We start from the raw sequence: 20,750 nt of genomic DNA, 5'->3' as shown, positions 1-20,750 counted from the left end.
TAAAATATTTTTTGATAAAAAAATATTCCTTAAAATTATATTATTACTCCTGCACCCCATAAAAAGTTCTAGCTCCCTCATAAGATATATTGTGATAGTAATGCGTATATATTTTGAAATAAATACTCCCTTCGTCTCGTATGTATAAATTTATTTTCCTTTTTTGCCGTTGTCACATTTATATAGGCTTGTTGACATAAAAAAAATGAGTACTATTTTTTCTCATTTATTATGATATTCTTATTTAACTTTTTAATTAAATTATAAATATAGGTATATTAGAAATTTTACTTGTATATTTTTATTTTTAATAATTTTTTCTTAATTTTTGTGTAAATTTTAATCAACTTATATATACGAGACGAGATGGAGGGAGTATTTTTTTCGATGAATAAATACAGCGCTAGTTAGAGTAAAGAAACAGAGTCTTAATTTGGATGAATAAACAGCGCTAGTTAGAGTAAAGAAACATAGTCTTAATTTGGTTATCGTCTAAAAAAGTGTCGGCTTCAACTCCAATTATGCGCCGACAGACTAAGCTAATACGGATGACATTATTAACCCAAATCTAATCAACATATTAGTATTTTATTTCTAAATAACTCGCTCTTTTTACAATTTATCATCTACAATCGTCGGTAGTATTTTCGTGACAACATTTAATTCCACATCCCATAAGTTTATTTCTAAAATGCTATAGAATGATTATTTTAAATGATAAAAACATTAAATTCCACATCCCATAAGTTTTAGTAATGTGCCGACAAATGATTCGGACAGCTAATATTATCTGTGCAGCTTAAAACCAAAGCAGTGAGCAGCTCTCTACTTCACCACATACCACACTCACCTTTCTCTCTTCGCTATCTCCGCCCAACCACAATGCAGCTCCACCTCGCCGCCGCGGTGGTTCTATCTCTAGCCCTCCTCCTCCCCTCTTCCACCACCGCCCACAACATCACCCGCATTCTGGAGAAAAACCCCGATTTCTCCAGCTTCAACCACTACCTGACCGTCACGCAGCTGGCCCCCGAGATTAACCGCCGCGAGACAATCACCGTGTGCGCGGTGGACAACGCCGGAATGTCGGATCTACTGTCCAAGCACCTCAGCCTGGGAGGCATCAGGAACGTGCTCGCGCTCCACGTGCTCCTCGACTACTTCGACGCCAAGAAGCTCCACCAGATCACCGACGGCACCGCCCTCGCCGCCACCATGTTCCAGGCCACCGGCTCCGCCACCGGATCCGCCGGCTTCGTCAACATCACCGACCTCAAGGGCGGCAAGGTCGGGTTCGCCCCCCAGGACAACGGCGGCGTCGTCTCCGCCACTTTCGTCAAGTCCGTGGAGGCCATACCCTACAACATCTCCGTCATCCAGATCTCCTCCATTCTCCCCTCCCCCGAAGCCGAGGCGCCCGCGCCGGGCCCCAGCCAGCTCAACATCACCGCGCTCATGTCCGCTCACGGCTGCAAGGTCTTCGCCGAGACGCTGCTCGCTAATCCAGCGGAACAGACCTTCGAGGACAATGTGCAGAGCGGCTTGACCGTCTTCTGCCCCGGCGACGACGCCATGAAGGCCTTTTTGCCCAAATTCAAAAACCTAACCGCCGCGGGGAAACAATCTCTGCTCGAGTACCACGGCATCCCGGTTTACCAATCCATGCCCGGATTGAAATCCAGCAACGGCGTCACCAACACTCTGGCCACCGACGGCGCCAGCAAGTTCAATTTCGATGTGCAGAACGACGGCACGGACGTCACCATTGTCACCAAACTCGTGACGGCCAAGATCCTCAACACGCTGATCGATGAGCAGCCGTTAGCTATCTACCAAGTGGATAAGGTTTTGAAGCCCAAGGAGTTGTTCAAAGGAGTTCTGCCACCGTCCCCGGCGCCGGCACCAGGTCCCGACGCCGACGCCGAGTCGCCCAAGCCATCCAAGAAGAAGCACAAGTCGCCCCCCGCCCCGGCTGCGCCGTCTGATTCTCCGGCGGATGCTCCAGATGGCGACGTGGCGGACCAGACCACTAATGGCGCCGCTAGATTCAACGCCGGAGGATACGCCGCCATATTTTTCACTCTCTGCTTTGCATTTCTTCAACTGTAGACTAGATTTGTCTTATTTTTCCGAATTTGCTGTTTCTTTTTACTTTACTTTTTTTGTTTATTTTTATTTGGGATATTGTTAAGGCCCGATGGCCATTTAATTTTTTTGTATTAGATTGTGTTTGTTCGTGAAAAAGTGTCGGTTATTTAATTTAATTTATTTATTTATTTTTACCCTAACTTTATGTTTCTTGTTAGTGGAATTTTTGGGAGGAAGTTGCGTCGGTGGTCTGGTTATTGTTTTTATTATATTCATTTGAGCTGTTATTGGTTATTCGATTGCCGCGCGTAAATCACGGGATAATTTGCCCTCTTATTTCACATGCATTCCATTATGTTATGCTTAAAATAGTGCTCCCCTCACTAAATACTGATCCAAGTTTGAATGCTCAACATCTTAATCATATTATGATGATTTAGGACCTTGTTCTTTTCTTTCAAGGGTGCGTTTGCTTTTATTACAAATTTTTCATAGGAAAATGATGAATAAGAAATGATAAAAAAAATAGAGGCAGCATCCTACTCTAGCCAAAATCTTTTAGTTATAGGAAATTCTAGCCATACAAATAAAAATATGGAAATAATAGCATTTTTGACTGAAATACCCTTTTAGTGTGTAACAGTATAAAATACTCTATTACACACATTTTATAAGCGAAAAAGTGTGTAACAGTGTAAAATACACTGTTACACACTTTTTCGCAATCACACACTTTTACATAATTATACATTTTTGAGAAAAAGTGTGTAACATTGTAAAATACACTATTACACGATTTTTGAAAAAGTGTGTAACATTGTATTTTACACTGTTACACACTTTTTTGCAATTACACACTTTTACGTTATTACACACTTTTCCGAAAAAGTATGTAACAGTATTAAGGGTATAATTAGGGCTGGGAATTTCGGGATCGGGTAATCGGGTACCCGATACCCGACCCGAAAAAATCGGGTATCGGGTACCCTATACCCGAAAAAATCGGGGTCGGGGTCGGGGTCGGGTATTTAGGCTTTGAAAAAATCGGGTGTCGGGTATACCCGATCGGGTATCGGGTATACCCGAAAATACCCGAATTTTAAGTAAGTGAAATTAATTACTCTAATTTTAAGTATCAAGTCCCAGCCCTCACGCCCCAGCCCTAAACTTCCGCCGCCCACTCCCAGTCTCCCACAGCCCACTCCCACAGCCCTCCCGCGTCCTGCTCCCTCCCGCCTCCGGCCTACTGCCCAGACCCAGCGGCGCACCGGCGCCCCTCGCCCGTCCACCATCGCCCTCCTGCGCTTCCACTCGGCCTCCCCCCTGTTCGGTTGTCCCTCCGCGCGCCTCCTACTTCCCGTCGCCGTTTTCCATCAAATCCACCCACAGGCGACGGCGCGCCGCACCGCGCAGCAGCCAGCATCACTCCAGGCAACACCACCTCCGAGCTCCGACAGCACAGCAGGTATGCTTCTTCTTCTTCTTCTCCTTCTTCTCCTTCTTCTTCTTCTTCTTTTGTTTTTTGTTTTTACAGACCTCAAGCACCGGTCTTTCCTGCTCCGAATGGAAATTGGAACAATGGGTTTCCAGTGGCTTGGAATTGGAAACCTGCTGCTGCTTTGAATTGGAACAATGGAAATTAGGGCTCGGTTTGCTGCTGCTGCTTTGAATTGGCTCGGGTATTAGGGTACCCGATTTTAAATTCGGGTTCGGGTTTGGGTAGCAAATTTAGGGTATTTTCGGGTTCGGGTACCCGATTTTTTCGGGTAGGATACCCGAACCCGACCCGATTCCCAGCCCTAGGTATAATTGTACATTTACATTAAAAATGCTAGTTTTTCCATATTTTTATTTGGGTGGACATTTTTTCCTTTTCTTATCCAAGAAGTGCTAATTGAGCCCATTAACCCAAAAGAATATTATCATTTTCTTTTTTTTTATTATATATTTACCGGAGATGAGAAAATATTGAAAAATGCTTTTACACTCCTACCTTAAGATAATATTATCTAACATTAAAGAGAAAATAAGTGAAAATGAACCGTACGAGAAAATATTCCAAAATTCATGATAATAAACATGTGAAAAATTAGTGAAATTTTTTCTGATTTTGTATTAAAGTAAACGCAAATGTAAGATCTAGTGTGGAGAAATTGGGAGGTCGTTGACATAGAGGTAGGTGGCGTGATGATTGAGGAATGGCGTAGTTGGTCGCGGTGTAAATCCAGTGTAACCTCTTTCGAGTTTAGCTACGCATATATCGGCGGCAAACTTAAACACAGAGTGTTGCTCCAAGAAAGGCTGTGCTGCATATTCACCGATTGCCATCCACTATATATAATATAACCACATATTTATCAGATACTATTACTGCCACACTCACCACGTCTAACCTCATATGCGACCACATATATATAGTCCGTGTTAGCATTAATCTTTTTCGTTTTTTATTTTGTTTTTTCTTTTATATCACATAAATGACATTAGGATCCCCGTATTCACAAATTACATACAGATCAAAATCCAATTTGTTGTTTTTCCCTTTAACTTCAAGGATAGGAGTATAATTAATACATTAGGCTTTAATCTTTATGTAACTTGCATATTTGACAATCCTAATCCTAATCCCAATTTATGACATATAAGAGAAAAATAAAATGAAGAATTAAAAAAAATGCTAACATGGATCATATATTTTTTATTTTGACAATAGGCCCTCATGGTAGATATATAGCATAACATTCCTTTATAGTTCTAATTATCCTTAAATTAAAGAAAAAGATACTAGCAATAGATATAATAGATAAATACTGTATAATATATCATAGGGTTAATTGCATTAAAATACCTGATTTTTTCCCAAAATTTGGTTTTTTGACAAACTTTTTAATTGTAGCAAAAATTTTAGCTACGTTTCAATTTATTGCAATGTTCGTCCCGCGTATATTTCCGGCCAAATCCATACTGAGGTGGACCTCCGTAAAGCTTAGGTGGCATGTCGTGCCGGGTAATGAAACATTATCGTCTCAAATCCATTGCAATAAATTGAACGTAGCTAAAATAAATTGGCCGAAAATGAATGGATTTGGCCAGAAATATACGCGGGACGGACATTGCAATAAATTGAAATGTAGCTAAAATTTTTGCTACAATTAAAAAGTTTGTCAAAAAATCAAATTTTAGAAAAAGGTCAGGTATTTTGATGCAATTAACCCTATATCATATTATGTTGTTGACCTGACCTTAAATTAAATGTGTGTGTATATATATATAATAGAAATATAGTAATAAGCAAACTAAATTTTGTAAACAAACCTCTAGATATATGTAAACTATTTGTGCCTATAACATTGATTCATACCTGGGCTCCATCAATCTCAGACTCTTGAATTTGGATCGCAAAGGACAGAGGCTTCAGCGTGCACAGAAAAAATAAGTCTGACTTCTGGAATAAGGTCTCATGCATTTGCCTACCAGTAAAATCACCAAATTAGCTAAACCATTTTCAGTTTATTTTTATTTATTTAAAAAAAAAACCAGCAACAACAACTTGGACTTCTTATTTTGTACAAACCTTTACCTGAATGCCAGCACATCAACGAACTCTGAATCAACCTGCAATGGATAGCAGCGTTTGTCATCAGACACGGTGGCCAAGAGCAGACAAATGTACTAATCTATTCACCCTTTAGCTATTGCTTACTCCGGTTTCCTCTTTCACTTCTCTTGTTGCACCTACAAAGATATCCTCTCCCTGGACATTCAAAACCAATTTACTCATTCAATCGTTTTGATTCATGCTATTTTCAACTGAAACTTAAATTCTAACACAAACCTCCTCCACAATTCCAGTAGGGATCTTCCAGATTCCCGTGCCTTTAAATTTGCCATGTTTTTCCAGAACAACAAGCAACTATGCCATCCAAGTTGCAACAGCGAACAACGTTAGATAGGGTTCTATACAGTATAAACTACTCCACGGCTTGCCCGTAAATGTTATTTTGAGGTTACATGATGAACATTCAGTTGATTGACTGGAGACCAGAGTATGCTTTATACAGCAACAAATAGGGTGATTCATCAATCTATCAACAGAGATGAAATCTAAACATATGAATCGTTGATGGTAGCCAAACAAAACAAATAAAGTGATATAACTTCCTAAGAAACAATCATCAGAAAAAATGGAAATATAAAAGATTTTGATATGAATGCTTTTTCCTATTATGAATGGATCTTCCTTCTCCATTTTGGACTAGCTTCCCAACTTGCTTGGTCGCTTATCAGACTCCATTTAACTAGTAGAACAACTATGACTAGTCCAATCTCACAAAGATGATGACATTATTAACCGTGTGATGTTAAAAATTTGCAAGAAGTTTCTTGTGATCAAGATGGTTAATTTTCCAAAGCAATCCACATTTCTATGACAGTATTTACAACGAACCAGTTCACTTCAGTGCTCAGGCAGCATGCATATATGTATGAATGCATGAGATCTGCAAAAATTAAGAAAGATATTGAAAGCACCTCTCTTTTGTCATTCAAGACAATAGCACCAATGCGGAGCCGGTGCGTTGCATTTGCTGGAATGGTACTAGGAGTTTCAGAAATCCATTTTACAAGCATCAAATACTGAGGCTCAGCATGGTGATACACAAATCCTTCCTGCAATGTTATAAATTGGTGTGTTTAGACCACACTCAACTGTCAAGACGGGTGGTGAATCTAAGCACATGATAAAGCATCAATTGAAGATACAAGTCTTGAGTTGCTATAGACAACAAACTTACTTTTTCTGCCGACTCTTTAGTAGAATTAAAAATTGAAAGAGGCAGAATCATCCTTATTAAAATTCACCAAGTAAAAATTATATAATTCCCATAATTACTGATTTTGCTGAATCGGGAAGTTTTACAATCCACGTCCAGTATCTCCCAGGCCTTATTGCGTTCTAATGTTTGATATAAAGGAGGTTGTACTTGTAGCCTGTAGGCTATTATTTCATTCAAAAAAACTAAACTTAGAGAGCCTTTAGGCCCATTATTTGATGACATGTTAACTTACTCCTAATAAGATTACTAACACAAAAACCTATTTGACCTGCTGATTCCCTATAATAACAAAATATAGAATTAAAGAAAGGTCACAAAAACTTCAAAGTCCTATGTTGAAATTTAAACTACCTTGACTGCAGTTTCAGCAAGAATGACAATTTCAATTGGTAATTTGATCCATACTCCTTTCTTGCCCTGCATGAATTCATTAAGATGTGACTTAAAAGGCAGTATGTTATTAATGTAACAATGAAACATTACAAAGTTGATAATCCAGAATGCGCGTATCAGCTGCAGTTAAGGTAGTTTTATTACTTTGGTGCAAACAAATTAGATGCTCCATTGGCTGCTCTGAAAATTGTATAACTGTATGAAGTCCGCCGAAGTGGCAAACACTTAGATAACACTAGGTCAATAGATGATGTAAAAGCAATGGATTGAAAAGCTGTATTTGGGGCAGGTTAGACTCAATCAACACATACATAATGGAACCTTGACCATAAAAAATCTGACTTGGCCTCATTAGTTGATCATCAGCAATTTTCAAGCTTGGCAGTTTGTCAGTCAAGAGCTAAGTTCTTCCAATAACTATACGTTGAGACTTTCAAAAACCTTTACAAGTAACAAGTGAAATTCCGACCTTTAGGGTGTGTTCTCTTTGGTTGATAGATTTATCATGGGAAAAAGAGGGATAACAAAAATTCTCCCATTAAATGTCTCATTTCTTTTCCCTCAATTTCTACGAAAGAGAATTTCATCATTTCTCATTTCTTCTTTTCACTCCAAGAAGTGATAATATTATCCCTCCATTTTTGGTGTGATAATATTATCCTTCCTAGAAGTGAAAAGGAGGAATGGGAAAGGGTGAAATTCTCTTTTGTAGAAAATGATGGAAAAGAAAGAGGGAATTTGAAGGGAGAATTTGTTTTTATCCCTCTTTTTCCTATGATAACTTTATCAACCAAAGAGAACACATCAACCAAAGAGAACACATCGTAGAGTAATCTGAACTTCTCACAGCAACAGATGAATTTGCTTAACATGATAACAGAATATGTGAGATTAATAACAAAAACGAACATCACCACCCATCATGTCATAAGATCATGATGCATAAAAAAAAAAGCATTAACTAACTTTGAGACAGCAAAATCTTGTTTCAATCTAAGAAATACATGATTGAAATCCACTAGTTTTGAAGTTCCCTGAGGATCACTTCGCTGATCCAGAAAATAGAAAATTGGAGATATTGATATCTCCATTCCATTTGGCAGTTGGAAGATTTTGGATCATATAAAAAACAAGTAGCGGTGGGCACCAACCATATGGACGCAGTGATTCCAAGCATGAATAAATAAGTACCTGCAGTTTCCACAGTGAAAGTGAAGTTTTGAGAATGAGAGCAAAATCAGTGGGATCCATGGGCTCCTTCAATTCCACTATGACACCTCCATGCTCGTCTTCATACGAAGGAAGCACTAGGGCATCTTCTATTCCATTTTCAGAATCCATTAATAGCCACAGCCAACCTGAATATAGGAAGCAACTTCAGTATTAATGATAGAAACGCATGTCTCATCATATGTAGGGTCTTGAATAGTCGATAAAAGCCAATTCTCTCCTAATTCATGTTTTTATGCTGATTCTACCATAAAACGAATATCAGCAAGAATCAGATTCTATTGATTCGACATCTACTGAAATTCACCAAAATACACTTTCAGAAAGGCACAAGAAAGTGTATGTATGCTATATACATACGAATATATGCTACTGTAATTTACAATAGATACAAAATTTAAAATAATTCATGTATCAACACAATGGTTCAGTCAGCTTAGCTATCCGAACTTATCAAAATATCAGATTACCACTCAGCAACAGTATTAGAGTAAATTCAGCAGCAGATCAGTAGCAGTTCATCAATTCAAAAAGACAAAGCAGAGACACCAAAAATCGAAACAAGTTGAAAGCAAGTCAACAGAAAAATTTGAATGATAAAATCGAAAATGTAGAGCAGTGTAAATGCGAGTGCCGCTGTTGGAGGCAAAGGCCCCGCCATTTATAGAGTGCGGCTGCAGCGCAAGGAACGTGACGCGGACGCGGACCATAGAAAACCCAAGGTGGCGAGTGGATGCGCTGACGTCAGGCTTGGGTAATAACGTGAAGTGCCGTGGCGGCAACCAGCTCGTACTTCCCTGGGCTCCACCCACACTCGAGTTTTCACTGTGTTGAGTGCGCGCTAAATTATACCTCTCACCCTCCTATCATCCATTAATTCAACTGCTAGTAGTGCTACGGGTCCATCAATAATTTCCATTTTTTTTGTTTCGAGAGATATAAATTTTTGAGATTATACAACACTAGATAAACTAAAATCTTTCGTTTCAAACATTAACTGCTTTATCATTAAACCAGCAAATTCTCACAGATTCGGGAGATTTAAGATTGTTCAAAACTTTGATATCATAAGTTTGATTCTAGTGCTGCCCGCAAAAATAATTCGGCAATCCGTGTTTGACGTGTTACGGCCAAGTGCAATATATATATTACACGTTAGAATTTTAAAAAAAATAGAAAAATAAACACTAATTATACGTAAGAAGTGAAAGTGTTCTGATTTCTCAAAATCGCGATTCAAACCACTGAAACCCCTAATTGAATCCTAACCCAGCGTAGAGCTCTTCCACTGCCGATTTTGATATTGTTAACCATAGTTTTTGGAGAAACATATTTCAATATCACTGAAATTATCTAAGCTTCGTGGACTATGCACTTTGTCGTTTTTACAGTTCAAGTTTTCCCAAATATTCGCTTATCACATTTGGTTATTCTCGCCTCTAGCTCATCTTTCAATTCTTCAATTTTTTCGACAGCTCCTTTTTTTCATTTTTCACTAATCTATGGCTTCTTCGTGTGGAATCAATGAGTTGCCTTCGCTCTTCCCTCAAATGCAACATCTGCCCACCGGAAATAGCTACAACCATTTGGACAATTCACACGACAAATTGTTAACAACTGAAAAACAGAATTCAAATTGAGGAAGAAATACCAGAAAATAAAAAATATACACTAAAATACAAATCTTATCTCTAAGAGGGCATTTCCAAAACCTCCAAAATTGGCGGTGGAAGAGCTCTACACTGGGTTAGGGTTCAATTAGGGGTTTCAGGGGTTTGAATCGCGATTTTGAGAAATAAGAACACTTTCACTTCTTACGTGTAATTAGTGTTTCTTTTATTTTTTTTAATTCCAACGTGTAATATCTACATGGCACTTGGCCGGAACACGTCAAATACCGATCGCCGGATTATTTTTGCTGGCCACAAATAAGAAAAAAAATTAAACGATGGTACTGTTTTGTAAATATACTTAGGGTGAGATATATTTGAGAAAATGCTCAAACGATGGACCAAAAACCGATACTAATATTTACCCTCTTTCTTTTATTTTTTAATTCCACGTGTGCTACTGACATGGCACTTGGCTGAAACACGTCATTTACCGATAATCGAATTTTTTTTGCGGGCCATATATAAGAAAAAAATGAAACGATAGGTATTATTATGTAATTATGCTTAGAGTGAAATATTTTTGAGAAAACGCTCAAACGATGGGCCAAAAACTGATATTTGCCCTTTTCTTTTACATCATCGGAATTTGGAACAGAAGGACGCCGCTACAAACTTCTAAAACTGTGAAACATATGATTGTAGGGGAGGCCGAGAGGGTGATTTTGGGTAGGTGTGGCAAATCGTGCGTGTCGAATCATTATCGGATCGACCTGATAGTGACACGATCTGATAAGATCAAACCTGAACACGACCTGTTAAGAAAGTGCTCGACACGAACACGAACCCGACACGATTTACACAAACTCGAATACGATACGAACACAACACAAACACGATAGCAACACGATTTGAATCGTGTTAACACGATACGAAAACGATTCGATAATGACACGATCTGATTAAAACTTAATTAATATTGAATTGAGATGAACATATTATCGAAGAGTTAAGACGTGGAGACGGTAGGGTGAATTTTCAAAAGGGTTGAATTAAAATGTTGAATAGTAAATTGGTACCCCAAAATTAACAAGTCAAATAAAAATTCTAAAGTGTAGAATAAGAATTAAAAAATTTAAAATAAATATTTAATAAAAATAATAATATTAATTCTATCAAGTTACATGAATTCAAAATTTTCATGCATGTTGTTCTATTCATCACCAATTTAATTCACACTATAAAGTAGTCAAAATTCTCATTGAAAATACAAAAGTATTTAATGGAATTAATGTTCCCAATATATACATATATATTTAATTGATATATTAAAATTATAAATACAAAATATATAAAGGGTAAGAATGTCTTTTTATGTTGAAATGGAATTCATTTTTACATTTGATCCGGATCAAATTAATCAAAAATAGCATGGTCCTTAAAATAAAAAATCTCGTGTGTGAATGAATTAAGTACTTTTAAGTTTTAAACCTCACAAAAAGTTTGCATCGAGTTAGAAGCCCAACAAAAAACGATGTAAACCATTTCAACTTTTCTTGAACTCTAATCATGCTCATTCATCCTAAAACCAAAACAACCCACATTCATATTTTCAAGAAATTAAACGTCCAAAAAAAAACTCAAACGCTATAAATTAGATTTTCTCCTAAAACCCACCCAACAAGAACCCATGCACAAAAAATTTTGTGACCATATTGGCTTCACAAGAAAATTAGATTTTTCTAAAAAAAATTAATCCTTAGATCATCAAAAACCCAGTTAAGAGAGCATCTGCATGCAGCAATTCGTGATAAATTTCCATGCCATATCTCTTGAAGCAAAGACGAGAAGAAATCATGAAATAGCGAAAGTATTGAATTTGTGGAGAAATAAGATTTGAGTTGGATTCGACATTTTACAAATGGTGTGTGTGTAATTAGGAAAGAGGAATGAGAATGTCGCCGATGTTGTTGTGCCAAATGCTTCGCCAAATTCTCCAACGGCCCTGTTCCCGGGTATGCTCATTGCTGAACGCACAATCTCACCTTCACCAAAACACACACACACACTTCATTAATTAACAGCATTCTCTATCTGCAATGTCTCTTTAATAATTTCACTCACACAATTAATATATGTATATATATATACATACCATTCTTGATCTCCTTCACCTTGTACTCTTCGTTTTCGGGTCCTTGGAGCAGCCGAGCGGGTCGAATGCCCCGCCCGGATACTTCTTCTTTTCCGGGTCCTTCTCCATTCTCCTCTGGTGTTCCAGACTCCCAGAATCGTGAATAACCAATTGGGTTGTAGTGATAGATCTCTCTCTCTCTCTCTCTCTCTCTCTCTCTCACACACACACACACACACATTTACGACATGATGACAACATTGACAAGTAGATTGGCTCCAAAAGGAATGAAATAGAATATTCAATCAACATATCTGACTATGTTATGATCAAGGACACCAAAACACTAGTGAGAAGGAACTGTAGAGAAATCCAGCAAATGTGAGGTCTTCAATCTAAAGCAGCAAAGAGCAGCGACGAATTCGTTCCACCGAAGCCAAAAGAGTTTGACATGGCCGCTCTAATGCTCATCATCTTTGAAGCACTCAAAGGCATAAAATCACCATTAAAAATGGGATCTGGTTTAGTGAGGTTAAGGGTTAAGGGCGCAATCCCCTGCAACGAAAGCACGTATTAGCAAATCAAACTTGTAAACTGTAAATTACGTACACTGTCAGTTTGCATAATCTGTTGCAGCGTGGTGAATAACCGTAAAACTCAACAATCTAGACATCTCATATTAACAATTGCACGCATATAATTCAATCACTAGCAGTGTTGTAGACCTTATACACGACATGCATTCTCATACACGCAACATGTAAATACTTCTAAACATTCTTCAGTTACGAAAATCTTACATCGTATGCTAAAACTCATTCACCTTCCTCTTCAGCAAGTTTCAGGACTAGATTATATACATATAGTTTTTTTTTTTTTTGAGTAAATATTATATATATATATATATAGTTAAAGACAATATAAAGTTGCAAGACTAACATAGATTTTCTTACATGGTGAATGGATAATATGGAGAATATTGCTTCAACAGCTCCTGCTGCTCCAAGGAGGTGTCCCGTGGCACCCTGAAATCCAATCACGCGTAAACTAGAGATTCAGTTTCATCAATACCTAAAATGTATTCAGAATTGAATGGTTTCTTTTGCTGCAAAGTCAGAGATCCTGACGAAACATTAAAGTTATGCCACTCCAAAATTATTCACAAATATGTATCCCGAAACAAACTGAAGCTCAAAATTTAGTGACAGATGTCCACTTAATCTTGCTTGCAATGCAGCCAAGACAAGCCATTGAGTCATGAACTGGGTTACCTTTGTGGAGGAAAAAGCCAAATTCCCTGATGCTGCATGATTGCAAAATAAAGACTGAATCGCCTTGGCTTCCACCGCATCACCTGCACATTTCAACAAGTTAGCCTGAGTTTATCTCACCATCATACGGCTTTCAAGAAGTCATTATACTGATTTTACGTACCCAGAGGAGTCGACGTTGCGTGTGCATTGATATAATCCACCTGGTTAGGGTTCAAGCCAGACTGCCAACCACAGAAAGGACAAGGAACATATATCAATGACCTAATGATGATAAGGAAATATGAATCTAATACCTGCTTTAAAGCACGTGACATGGCCAAAACTGCTCCTCTTCCATCACCGTGTGGTTGGGTGATATGATATGCGTCACCTTAAGAGGGGAAAAATATCCAATTCTCCATGAAATGCCTAATGCAGAGTAGAATGTCAAGAAAATCTGAAAGTTGAAGAAATCACCTGACATCCCATAACCACGGACTTCTGCATACACTTTTGCTCCTCGTTTCCTAGCATGCTCGAGTTCCTTTTATAAATAAAGGATGCGATAAAAGGTTTCAAATCTCTACTTAAGAGAAAAACGTAGATTTTGCTTGGCACTAGAAATACCACTCACCTCAAGAACGAGGATGCCAGAACCTTCACCTATTCTGTTATAAGTAGTTAATTAGATGCTAGATGTGAAGCAACTCCAGAAAATGAAAAATATGTATCACAACAATAGCAACCGTTACTTACACAAATCCATCGCGGCCACAATCAAAAGGTCTTGAGGCTTCTTTAGGTTCATAGTTATACTTGGTTGTCAGTGCCCTTGACCTGTCATATAGCAAAATTTGTTGCTTCCGTCAAGACCGTCACTAAACTTAATTTTAAACTCTCCCCAAAATTTTACACGGGACTAGAGAACTTCAGTGGACTTTCTTTTACAGTTGTTTATGCAAAAGGTATTTTAAATTTTCTGCACCCCAAAGAAAATTCATGAAGTTCATCTACAATTGTGTATATCATCTGCATGCAACTTGCATATTTAAGCATCGCACACAATGGCAAAAAAGTATTAAAATGTTGAACATATTAGCACCGAGTTCCCAAGATTTTACAGTAAAGGCCCTATTAGCCTCAACTTTTAAAAAGCCACATATGCACTCTTCTAAACATGACGCCATTAAATAGGAAAACAGCTTTTGATTCTTAATTTTTTAAAGCATGTTACCACCTAGCCTTCTATTAAGCCACAGTGAGATGTAAGACAACTTTGAGGATGAATGGCGTAAAACACTGGTAAATTGTTACCTACAGAATCCTGCTATAGACAAAGCATCAATGCTTGCCTCAGTCCCTCCAGCAACCATAACATCAGCATCACCAAATTGAATCATTCTGGTAGCATCCCCAATAGAATGTGCCCCAGTAGCACAAGCTGTCACTGCAGCATGGTTTGGTCCCTAGATTCGAGATCAAAACTAGGATATACAAAACTAGATCTTGTATCATGAAAAATGGTTCTTCAACCACAAAGTCATTGTGTGTAACTAGCAGCCAGGAATTATATGAAACAATTTCACTTTTATTGCTTAACATTTATTTGACAAACAAGCAACTTTAGTTTTACTATCAAAACACAATAACTTTTTGTTCCCTTTAATTCATTTATACATGCTGTTTTGCAAGGTCGATCTTCAGTTATTACAGTTTTTGTAGCAACAAGTTTGATTCTTTGAACGACAAAGTTGGGGTAAATGATTCAAACATAATTATGCAGCAGTATGAAATGACCCATTTCACAGGCATCTCTATGGCAACCATATATATATATATATATATATATATATATATATATCCCATATGAGAATGACTATTCTTAAAATTATCATGTTACTAGGAAAACAGGAATGCAGCATACCTGAAATCCATACTTCATGCTCACATGGCCAGAAGCCATGTTTATTAGTATCCTTGGGATGAAAAATGGACTAAGCCGGCGCAGTTTCTGCACTCAGAAAAAGAAATTCAAAGGAAAAAACTGATTATTTTAATATTTAAGTACCGTAAATCTGTTTAAAAATCCAAAACAAAATGACAAAATGCTGGATGATCATGCGTGATTCCATTTCATGGTTCCAATTGTGGATACTTTTGAACTTTCAACAATCAGGAGAATTTTACCACAAATCAGCAAACAAAAATAGCATACAGAGCAAGCAGCCAACTAACCTTCTCACAAATCATTCTTGAAGCATCCAATATGTCACTAATGCTACCAGTTCCTGCACCTATGGAGACTCCCTGATAATCTTAAATTAGAAATGGGAAGTCACAACTAGAACTTAAACACACAATCCTACATAAATAAATGAGCATAGTACCGTGCTTTCCTTCTCATCTTGCTGAGTGGGGATATAATTTGCATCTCTTAGAGCCTCATCGGAAGCACATAATGCGTAGCCTATGAATCTGGCAATCGACCTATGATCCTGCAGTGATTAAAAAATAAAATTTCATAACTTGTTATGCTAGCTCATGAAACAAATGGAATGTGAAGGCAGCCTACACGTGATTGCTCTTTCTCATCATACACAACTATATTCTCTAAAATAAACTAAAAACTTATGTCTTTATAGTTGATGCTTATATGGAGGATTGATAATTTTTTTAAATGATAAAATAAACCAACAAGTTTTACCTTAGAGTTAAGCCATAACTCCTCATTAAATTCACCTGGGTTGGACCCACAACGTACAACTCCAGCAACTTTTGATGTCAATTGATCAAAGGTTTGCTGTTTTGTCTCCGTATCAAATCCATTCATCTTCAGATCTTCAATAGTTGCTGCCCTAATTCCGCAATCCCCATCCATTAAATGCTTCCAGGTAGTTTCCACACCACAGCCCAAAGGAGTTACCATCCCTAAACCTATTTACAATATGACCACAAAAATAACCCATAGTGTACTTTAGCATTATTGCGGTATCAGAAAATTCAACAAGAACCCAGCTATCAACCAAAACAATACTATCATGGAGAGCACTAATAGTCATCTCATACACTCAAGTACATGGAGAAATCAGCATCAAATACAGATTCAAGCTCACATGATTTCATGAGTGCAGGGGCGTAGCCAGGGGGGGCTAGAGCCCCCCCCAAATTTTGAATTTTTTTTTTTTTTTTTTTTTTTAATAATATGTCTAAAAATGTTGTTATTATTGTTATTATATTTGTATTTTAGTAAAAAAATGTCTAAAATGTATTGAATGCCCCCAAAAAATTTTTAGTAAATGTTGAACTATATTATCTATGAAAATGTTATTATTATTATTATATTTGTATTTTAGTAAAAAATATCTAAATGTATTGAATGCCCCCAAAAAAAAATTTAGTAAATGTTTTGAACTATATTATCTATGAAAATGTTGTTATTATTATTATTATTATTATATTTGTATTTTAGTAAAAAATGTCTAAAATGTATTGAATGCCCCCAAAAAAAAATTTAGTAAATGTTTTGAACTATATTATCTATGAAAATGTTGTTATAATTATTATTATATTTGTATTTTAGTAAAAAAATGTGTAAAATGTATTGAATGCCCCCAAAAAAAATTTTAGTAAATGTTTTGAACTATATTATCTATGAAAATGTTGTTATTATTATTATTATTATTATATTTGTATTTTAGTAAAAAAATGTGTAAAATGTATTGAATGCCCCCAAAAAAAATTTTAGTAAATGTTTTGAACTATATTATCTATGAAAATGTTGTTATTATTATTATTATTATATTTGTATTTTAGTAAAAAAATGTCTAAAATGTATTGAATGTCCTCAAAAAAAAATTTTCGGGGGCGGTAACAGTTCAGCCCCCCCCCAAAAAAAATCCTGGCTCCGCCACTGCATGAGTGTGCACACAAGTATGTTGTGTGCATGCACATAGTAGGACTAAAAGCTTTCTTCATGTAAGTGCTAATTGGATTGGATGGAGATGTACTGTTCTAGCTTGGGTGCAATTATGACCTTATATAAATAATATGCAAACATATTTTCTTGGAAGCATTATAGTGATCTGTATCCTTTCCTATATCCTTATTTAGGAATATGGGCCATCTAATTTCATGCTGCAATGCATTATAGCTCCAAACATTTTCACTAACCAAAATGGCACAAAGAACACCATCCATGGCAAACCATTCCCCATCATTTAAATAATCGAAAGCACTACATCTAATTCCAAGCAAAAACTCCTCCCACTGCCGCCTAGCTCGCACACTATTCCCCTCCAAGATACAATTTTTATTTCTAATTCCAGAATAGAAACTTGACAGATTTTCCTAGATAGCTAATTTATGGAATTACCTGTCACAACAACTCGACGAGACGCTGAAAGGGGTGGAGGGTCAAAGGGAACAGTAGAGAACAAACGGCTGACGTGAATGATTGATGTCAAGATTCTCTTATTGTGCTTAGCCATTGCCATTGCTGCTTCCAAATATTTTCTGACAAAATCCAACTTATTCAACTTGCAGCGACGCCTTCAGGGAAGAAAATTTTTTATCAACGACAAACACATTGCAAATTACGTCGCAAAGCGTCTAACATTACTTGAGTACCCCAGAATTGGATGTTTGATCTCTTTGGGGAATTCTATCAAACAGGTAATATGCTAACTTAAATGCATCGCATCTTTCTCCTTCCAAAAAAGAGCCATTTTTGTACTCGAAAATAATATGTTTTATAATGTGAAAAATGCATTGGATTAAGAAGATTGAGATTGCTACCTATTCATGCAAATGGAGATTTTTTTTTAAAAGCCATTACATATATATACAGATTCCCGTCGCACATACACATACGGATTCATACAGATACACATACAATAACAGAGGACAGCGGACTTACCGGAGGCGGCCGTTGGCGCGGCGGCGAGGGGTGGTCGCGGGGTGGCTGCTGCTGCTGCTGGCGCGGGCGGAGCAGTTGCTGAGTGACAGAGAGGCAAGGTCCGGGCCGTCCGTTGCGAGGCTGGACGGTACGGTGCGGGGCGGCGGGTTAGGATGGGTAACGGGTGGCAGCGTCGTGAGTGAGACTGATTCTTTAACTAAACTAGAACATCACAAGTATTGAAATTAAACTACATCAATTACTCAATAAAATTCTGGATTTGAAAACTTACTATTTTCAACTTTGTATAAAGTATAATGATAATTATAGTTAATTATTTAATAATAAAAATTAGCATTATACTTTATTATAATTATAAAGTACTCCGTCCGTCCACGATTTAATGCCCCACTTTGGTGTGGGCACGAAAATTAATAACGCTGAAAAAGATGACGTGGATGAAATATAAGAATAATTGATTAAAGTGATAAAAATAATTGACTAAAGTGATAAAGGTGTTGTGAGTGGGTCCACTAATGATAAAGTGTAGTAAATACTCCCCCGTCCCATGAAGCATGACACACTTCTTTTCGGCACGAGAATTAAGAAATTGGTATTTTGTGTATTGAGTGTAGTAGGTGAAAATGTGAAAATGTGAATAAAGGGTAATTTTTTTGCTATTTTTAGAAATGTGTCATTCTTCGTGGGACAGACCAAAAAGGAAATTGTGTCATGCTTCGTGGGACAGAGGGAGTATAAAATATAAAAATGATAAAGGTGTTTTAAACTGGGTCCATTAGTGGCAAATGGTAGTAAATATGGGAAAATAAGAAGAGTAAAAGGGTACAAAAAGCATAATATGGCATTAAATTGTGGACAGATTTTTAAAGGCAAATATGACATTAAATTGTGGTCGGAGGGAGTATGATGCATCAGACTAGGTTTATCAGTTCCAATAAGGGAGACCAGGTCGCCTGCCACGTCAAAAAAATAAAAAATAATTGATAAGGCAAAATTCAACATGGTCGACCTTGAAAAAAAAGAGACCAGGTTCGGTCTCTCTTTCCTCAAACATGGACCAATGATATCTTAACACTTGTCAATATTTAATTGGTTGAGCAGATTTTGTTATACCACTCTTGCTATATTTCAACACACCTTCAAAATCTTCCATTTTCTCTCTCTACATATAACATTTAGTAGTATTTTTTTTTTCTATATTTTTTTCAATGGATCGAGGCAATAATTCTTTCTTCAACTCTCAAAATTTCAATCCCTCCCAAGACTATTATCCAAATCTTGCTGATATTCCAAGCGCCAATGAATTCCCAGAGCTTGATTATGCTATGAATTCAGAATTCTCGCATAATCTAACTAATTCTTCTATTTCTGAATATCACCAAACCTCTGAAAATTTATCTGCAAACCCTTCAAACAATGCACAAAGTTGGACTGATATAGAAGATATATCACTAATGTCTGCTTGGTGCTTTGTCAGTAACAATCCAATTGTTGGCACTAACCGAAATAGTAAGTCATTTTGAAAAAATGTTGCAGATATGTATGAGCGAAGTCGAACAGATTGTCCAGAAATTGGAGGTCCCAGGTCCTTGGAATCATTGAGGCAACGTTTCAAACGCCTCAACAAAAATATAACTCTGTGGGTTGCTGCATACCAGAAAATATATGAGCAACGAACGAGCGGTTAGTCCAAAGAGGATATCGAGAAAGCAGCTCAAACAATTTATGGTAAAACTAAGTTTACTCACCATGAGATGTTTGAAAAAGTTATGAGAAGCTATCCGAACTGGGAACTGAAATTGGATAGTAGTGGTTACATACGACGTTCTCACCCAGACGACGAAGACAGTGTTGATGAAAGTCGCAGCAGCTCAAAAAAATCAAGGACATACAAAGATGCGGATCCTCCAACCGACTCCACTTTAGAAACTCCAGGTAGTGATGCTTCAAAATTTCATCGTCCTATTGGTAGGGATAAAGCTAAAGCTAAAGCTAAAAGAAAAGGAAAACAAACAGAATCACAATCTTCGATAGTTTTAGATGCTTTCACTATTGAACTACGTGAAATGAGGATCACACGTGAAAAAGAAATGAAAACATCTACGTTGAATACGTTGATGAAAAAAAAACCAGTTATCTCCAAAAAAGAAGCTCTCAAACGTCGGCTAATGACAGAACTTTATGAAATGTAATCGAACTTACGATGCTTGTTTTTAATTATTGTGTTATTAAATTATTGTTGTAGGGTTGCTTTATGTAATTTCAGTTTATGCAATTTCAATGTAATTTCAT

At 37.1% G+C, this 20,750-nt stretch overlaps 3 protein-coding genes across 8 annotated transcripts; 1 reads left to right on the top strand and 2 right to left on the bottom strand.

The window, feature by feature from the left end:
• The first annotated feature begins 477 nt into the window (after positions 1-477).
• On the top strand, positions 478-2,244 carry LOC130986171 (fasciclin-like arabinogalactan protein 1). The gene has a single exon (XM_057909482.1). It carries the CDS (start codon positions 883-885, stop codon positions 2,107-2,109), a length of 1,227 nt encoding a protein of 408 aa, XP_057765465.1. The 5' UTR covers positions 478-882; the 3' UTR covers positions 2,110-2,244.
• A 1,838-nt stretch (positions 2,245-4,082) lies between these two features.
• LOC130986172 (nudix hydrolase 2-like) lies at positions 4,083-9,379 on the bottom strand. Of its 3 annotated transcripts, XM_057909484.1 has the most exons (9): positions 9,017-9,363; positions 8,508-8,674; positions 7,275-7,340; positions 6,619-6,756; positions 5,924-6,001; positions 5,792-5,842; positions 5,669-5,703; positions 5,450-5,558; positions 4,083-4,419 (listed from the first exon to the last, which is right to left on the bottom strand). In XM_057909484.1, exons 2-9 carry the CDS (start codon positions 8,655-8,657, stop codon positions 4,228-4,230), a joined length of 819 nt encoding a protein of 272 aa, XP_057765467.1. In that variant the 5' UTR covers positions 8,658-8,674; positions 9,017-9,363; the 3' UTR covers positions 4,083-4,227. The 3 variants fall into 3 exon arrangements, with proteins under 3 accessions (XP_057765467.1, XP_057765468.1, XP_057765469.1); XM_057909485.1 differs by lacking the exon at positions 4,083-4,419 and having other exon boundaries at positions 4,772-5,558; positions 9,017-9,378; XM_057909486.1 differs by lacking the exon at positions 4,083-4,419 and having other exon boundaries at positions 5,445-5,558; positions 5,663-5,703; positions 9,017-9,379.
• Positions 9,380-12,010: 2,631 nt separating this feature from the next.
• Positions 12,011-18,713, bottom strand: LOC130986170 (3-oxoacyl-[acyl-carrier-protein] synthase, mitochondrial-like). Of its 4 annotated transcripts, XR_009089197.1 has the most exons (16): positions 18,459-18,713; positions 17,916-18,091; positions 16,248-16,477; positions 15,931-16,038; positions 15,779-15,850; positions 15,468-15,554; positions 14,858-15,009; positions 14,300-14,380; positions 14,178-14,211; positions 14,021-14,087; positions 13,858-13,934; positions 13,725-13,785; positions 13,562-13,644; positions 13,244-13,315; positions 12,312-12,845; positions 12,011-12,201 (listed from the first exon to the last, which is right to left on the bottom strand). XR_009089197.1 is itself a non-coding variant. In XM_057909481.1 (15 exons), exons 2-15 carry the CDS (start codon positions 18,034-18,036, stop codon positions 12,681-12,683), a joined length of 1,410 nt encoding a protein of 469 aa, XP_057765464.1. In that variant the 5' UTR covers positions 18,037-18,091; positions 18,459-18,646; the 3' UTR covers positions 12,248-12,680. The 4 variants fall into 4 exon arrangements, 1 of the variants encoding a protein (XP_057765464.1); XR_009089195.1 differs by having other exon boundaries at positions 13,725-13,934; XR_009089196.1 differs by lacking the exon at positions 18,459-18,713 and adding an exon at positions 18,170-18,300 and having other exon boundaries at positions 13,725-13,934.
• Positions 18,714-20,750: the final 2,037 nt, after the last annotated feature.

Source organism: Salvia miltiorrhiza, chromosome 5 (genome assembly GCF_028751815.1).
Source record: "Salvia miltiorrhiza cultivar Shanhuang (shh) chromosome 5, IMPLAD_Smil_shh, whole genome shotgun sequence".
In the NCBI taxonomy this organism is placed as follows: domain Eukaryota; kingdom Viridiplantae; phylum Streptophyta; class Magnoliopsida; order Lamiales; family Lamiaceae; genus Salvia; species Salvia miltiorrhiza.
This window is presented reverse-complemented; position numbering and strand designations above follow the sequence as displayed.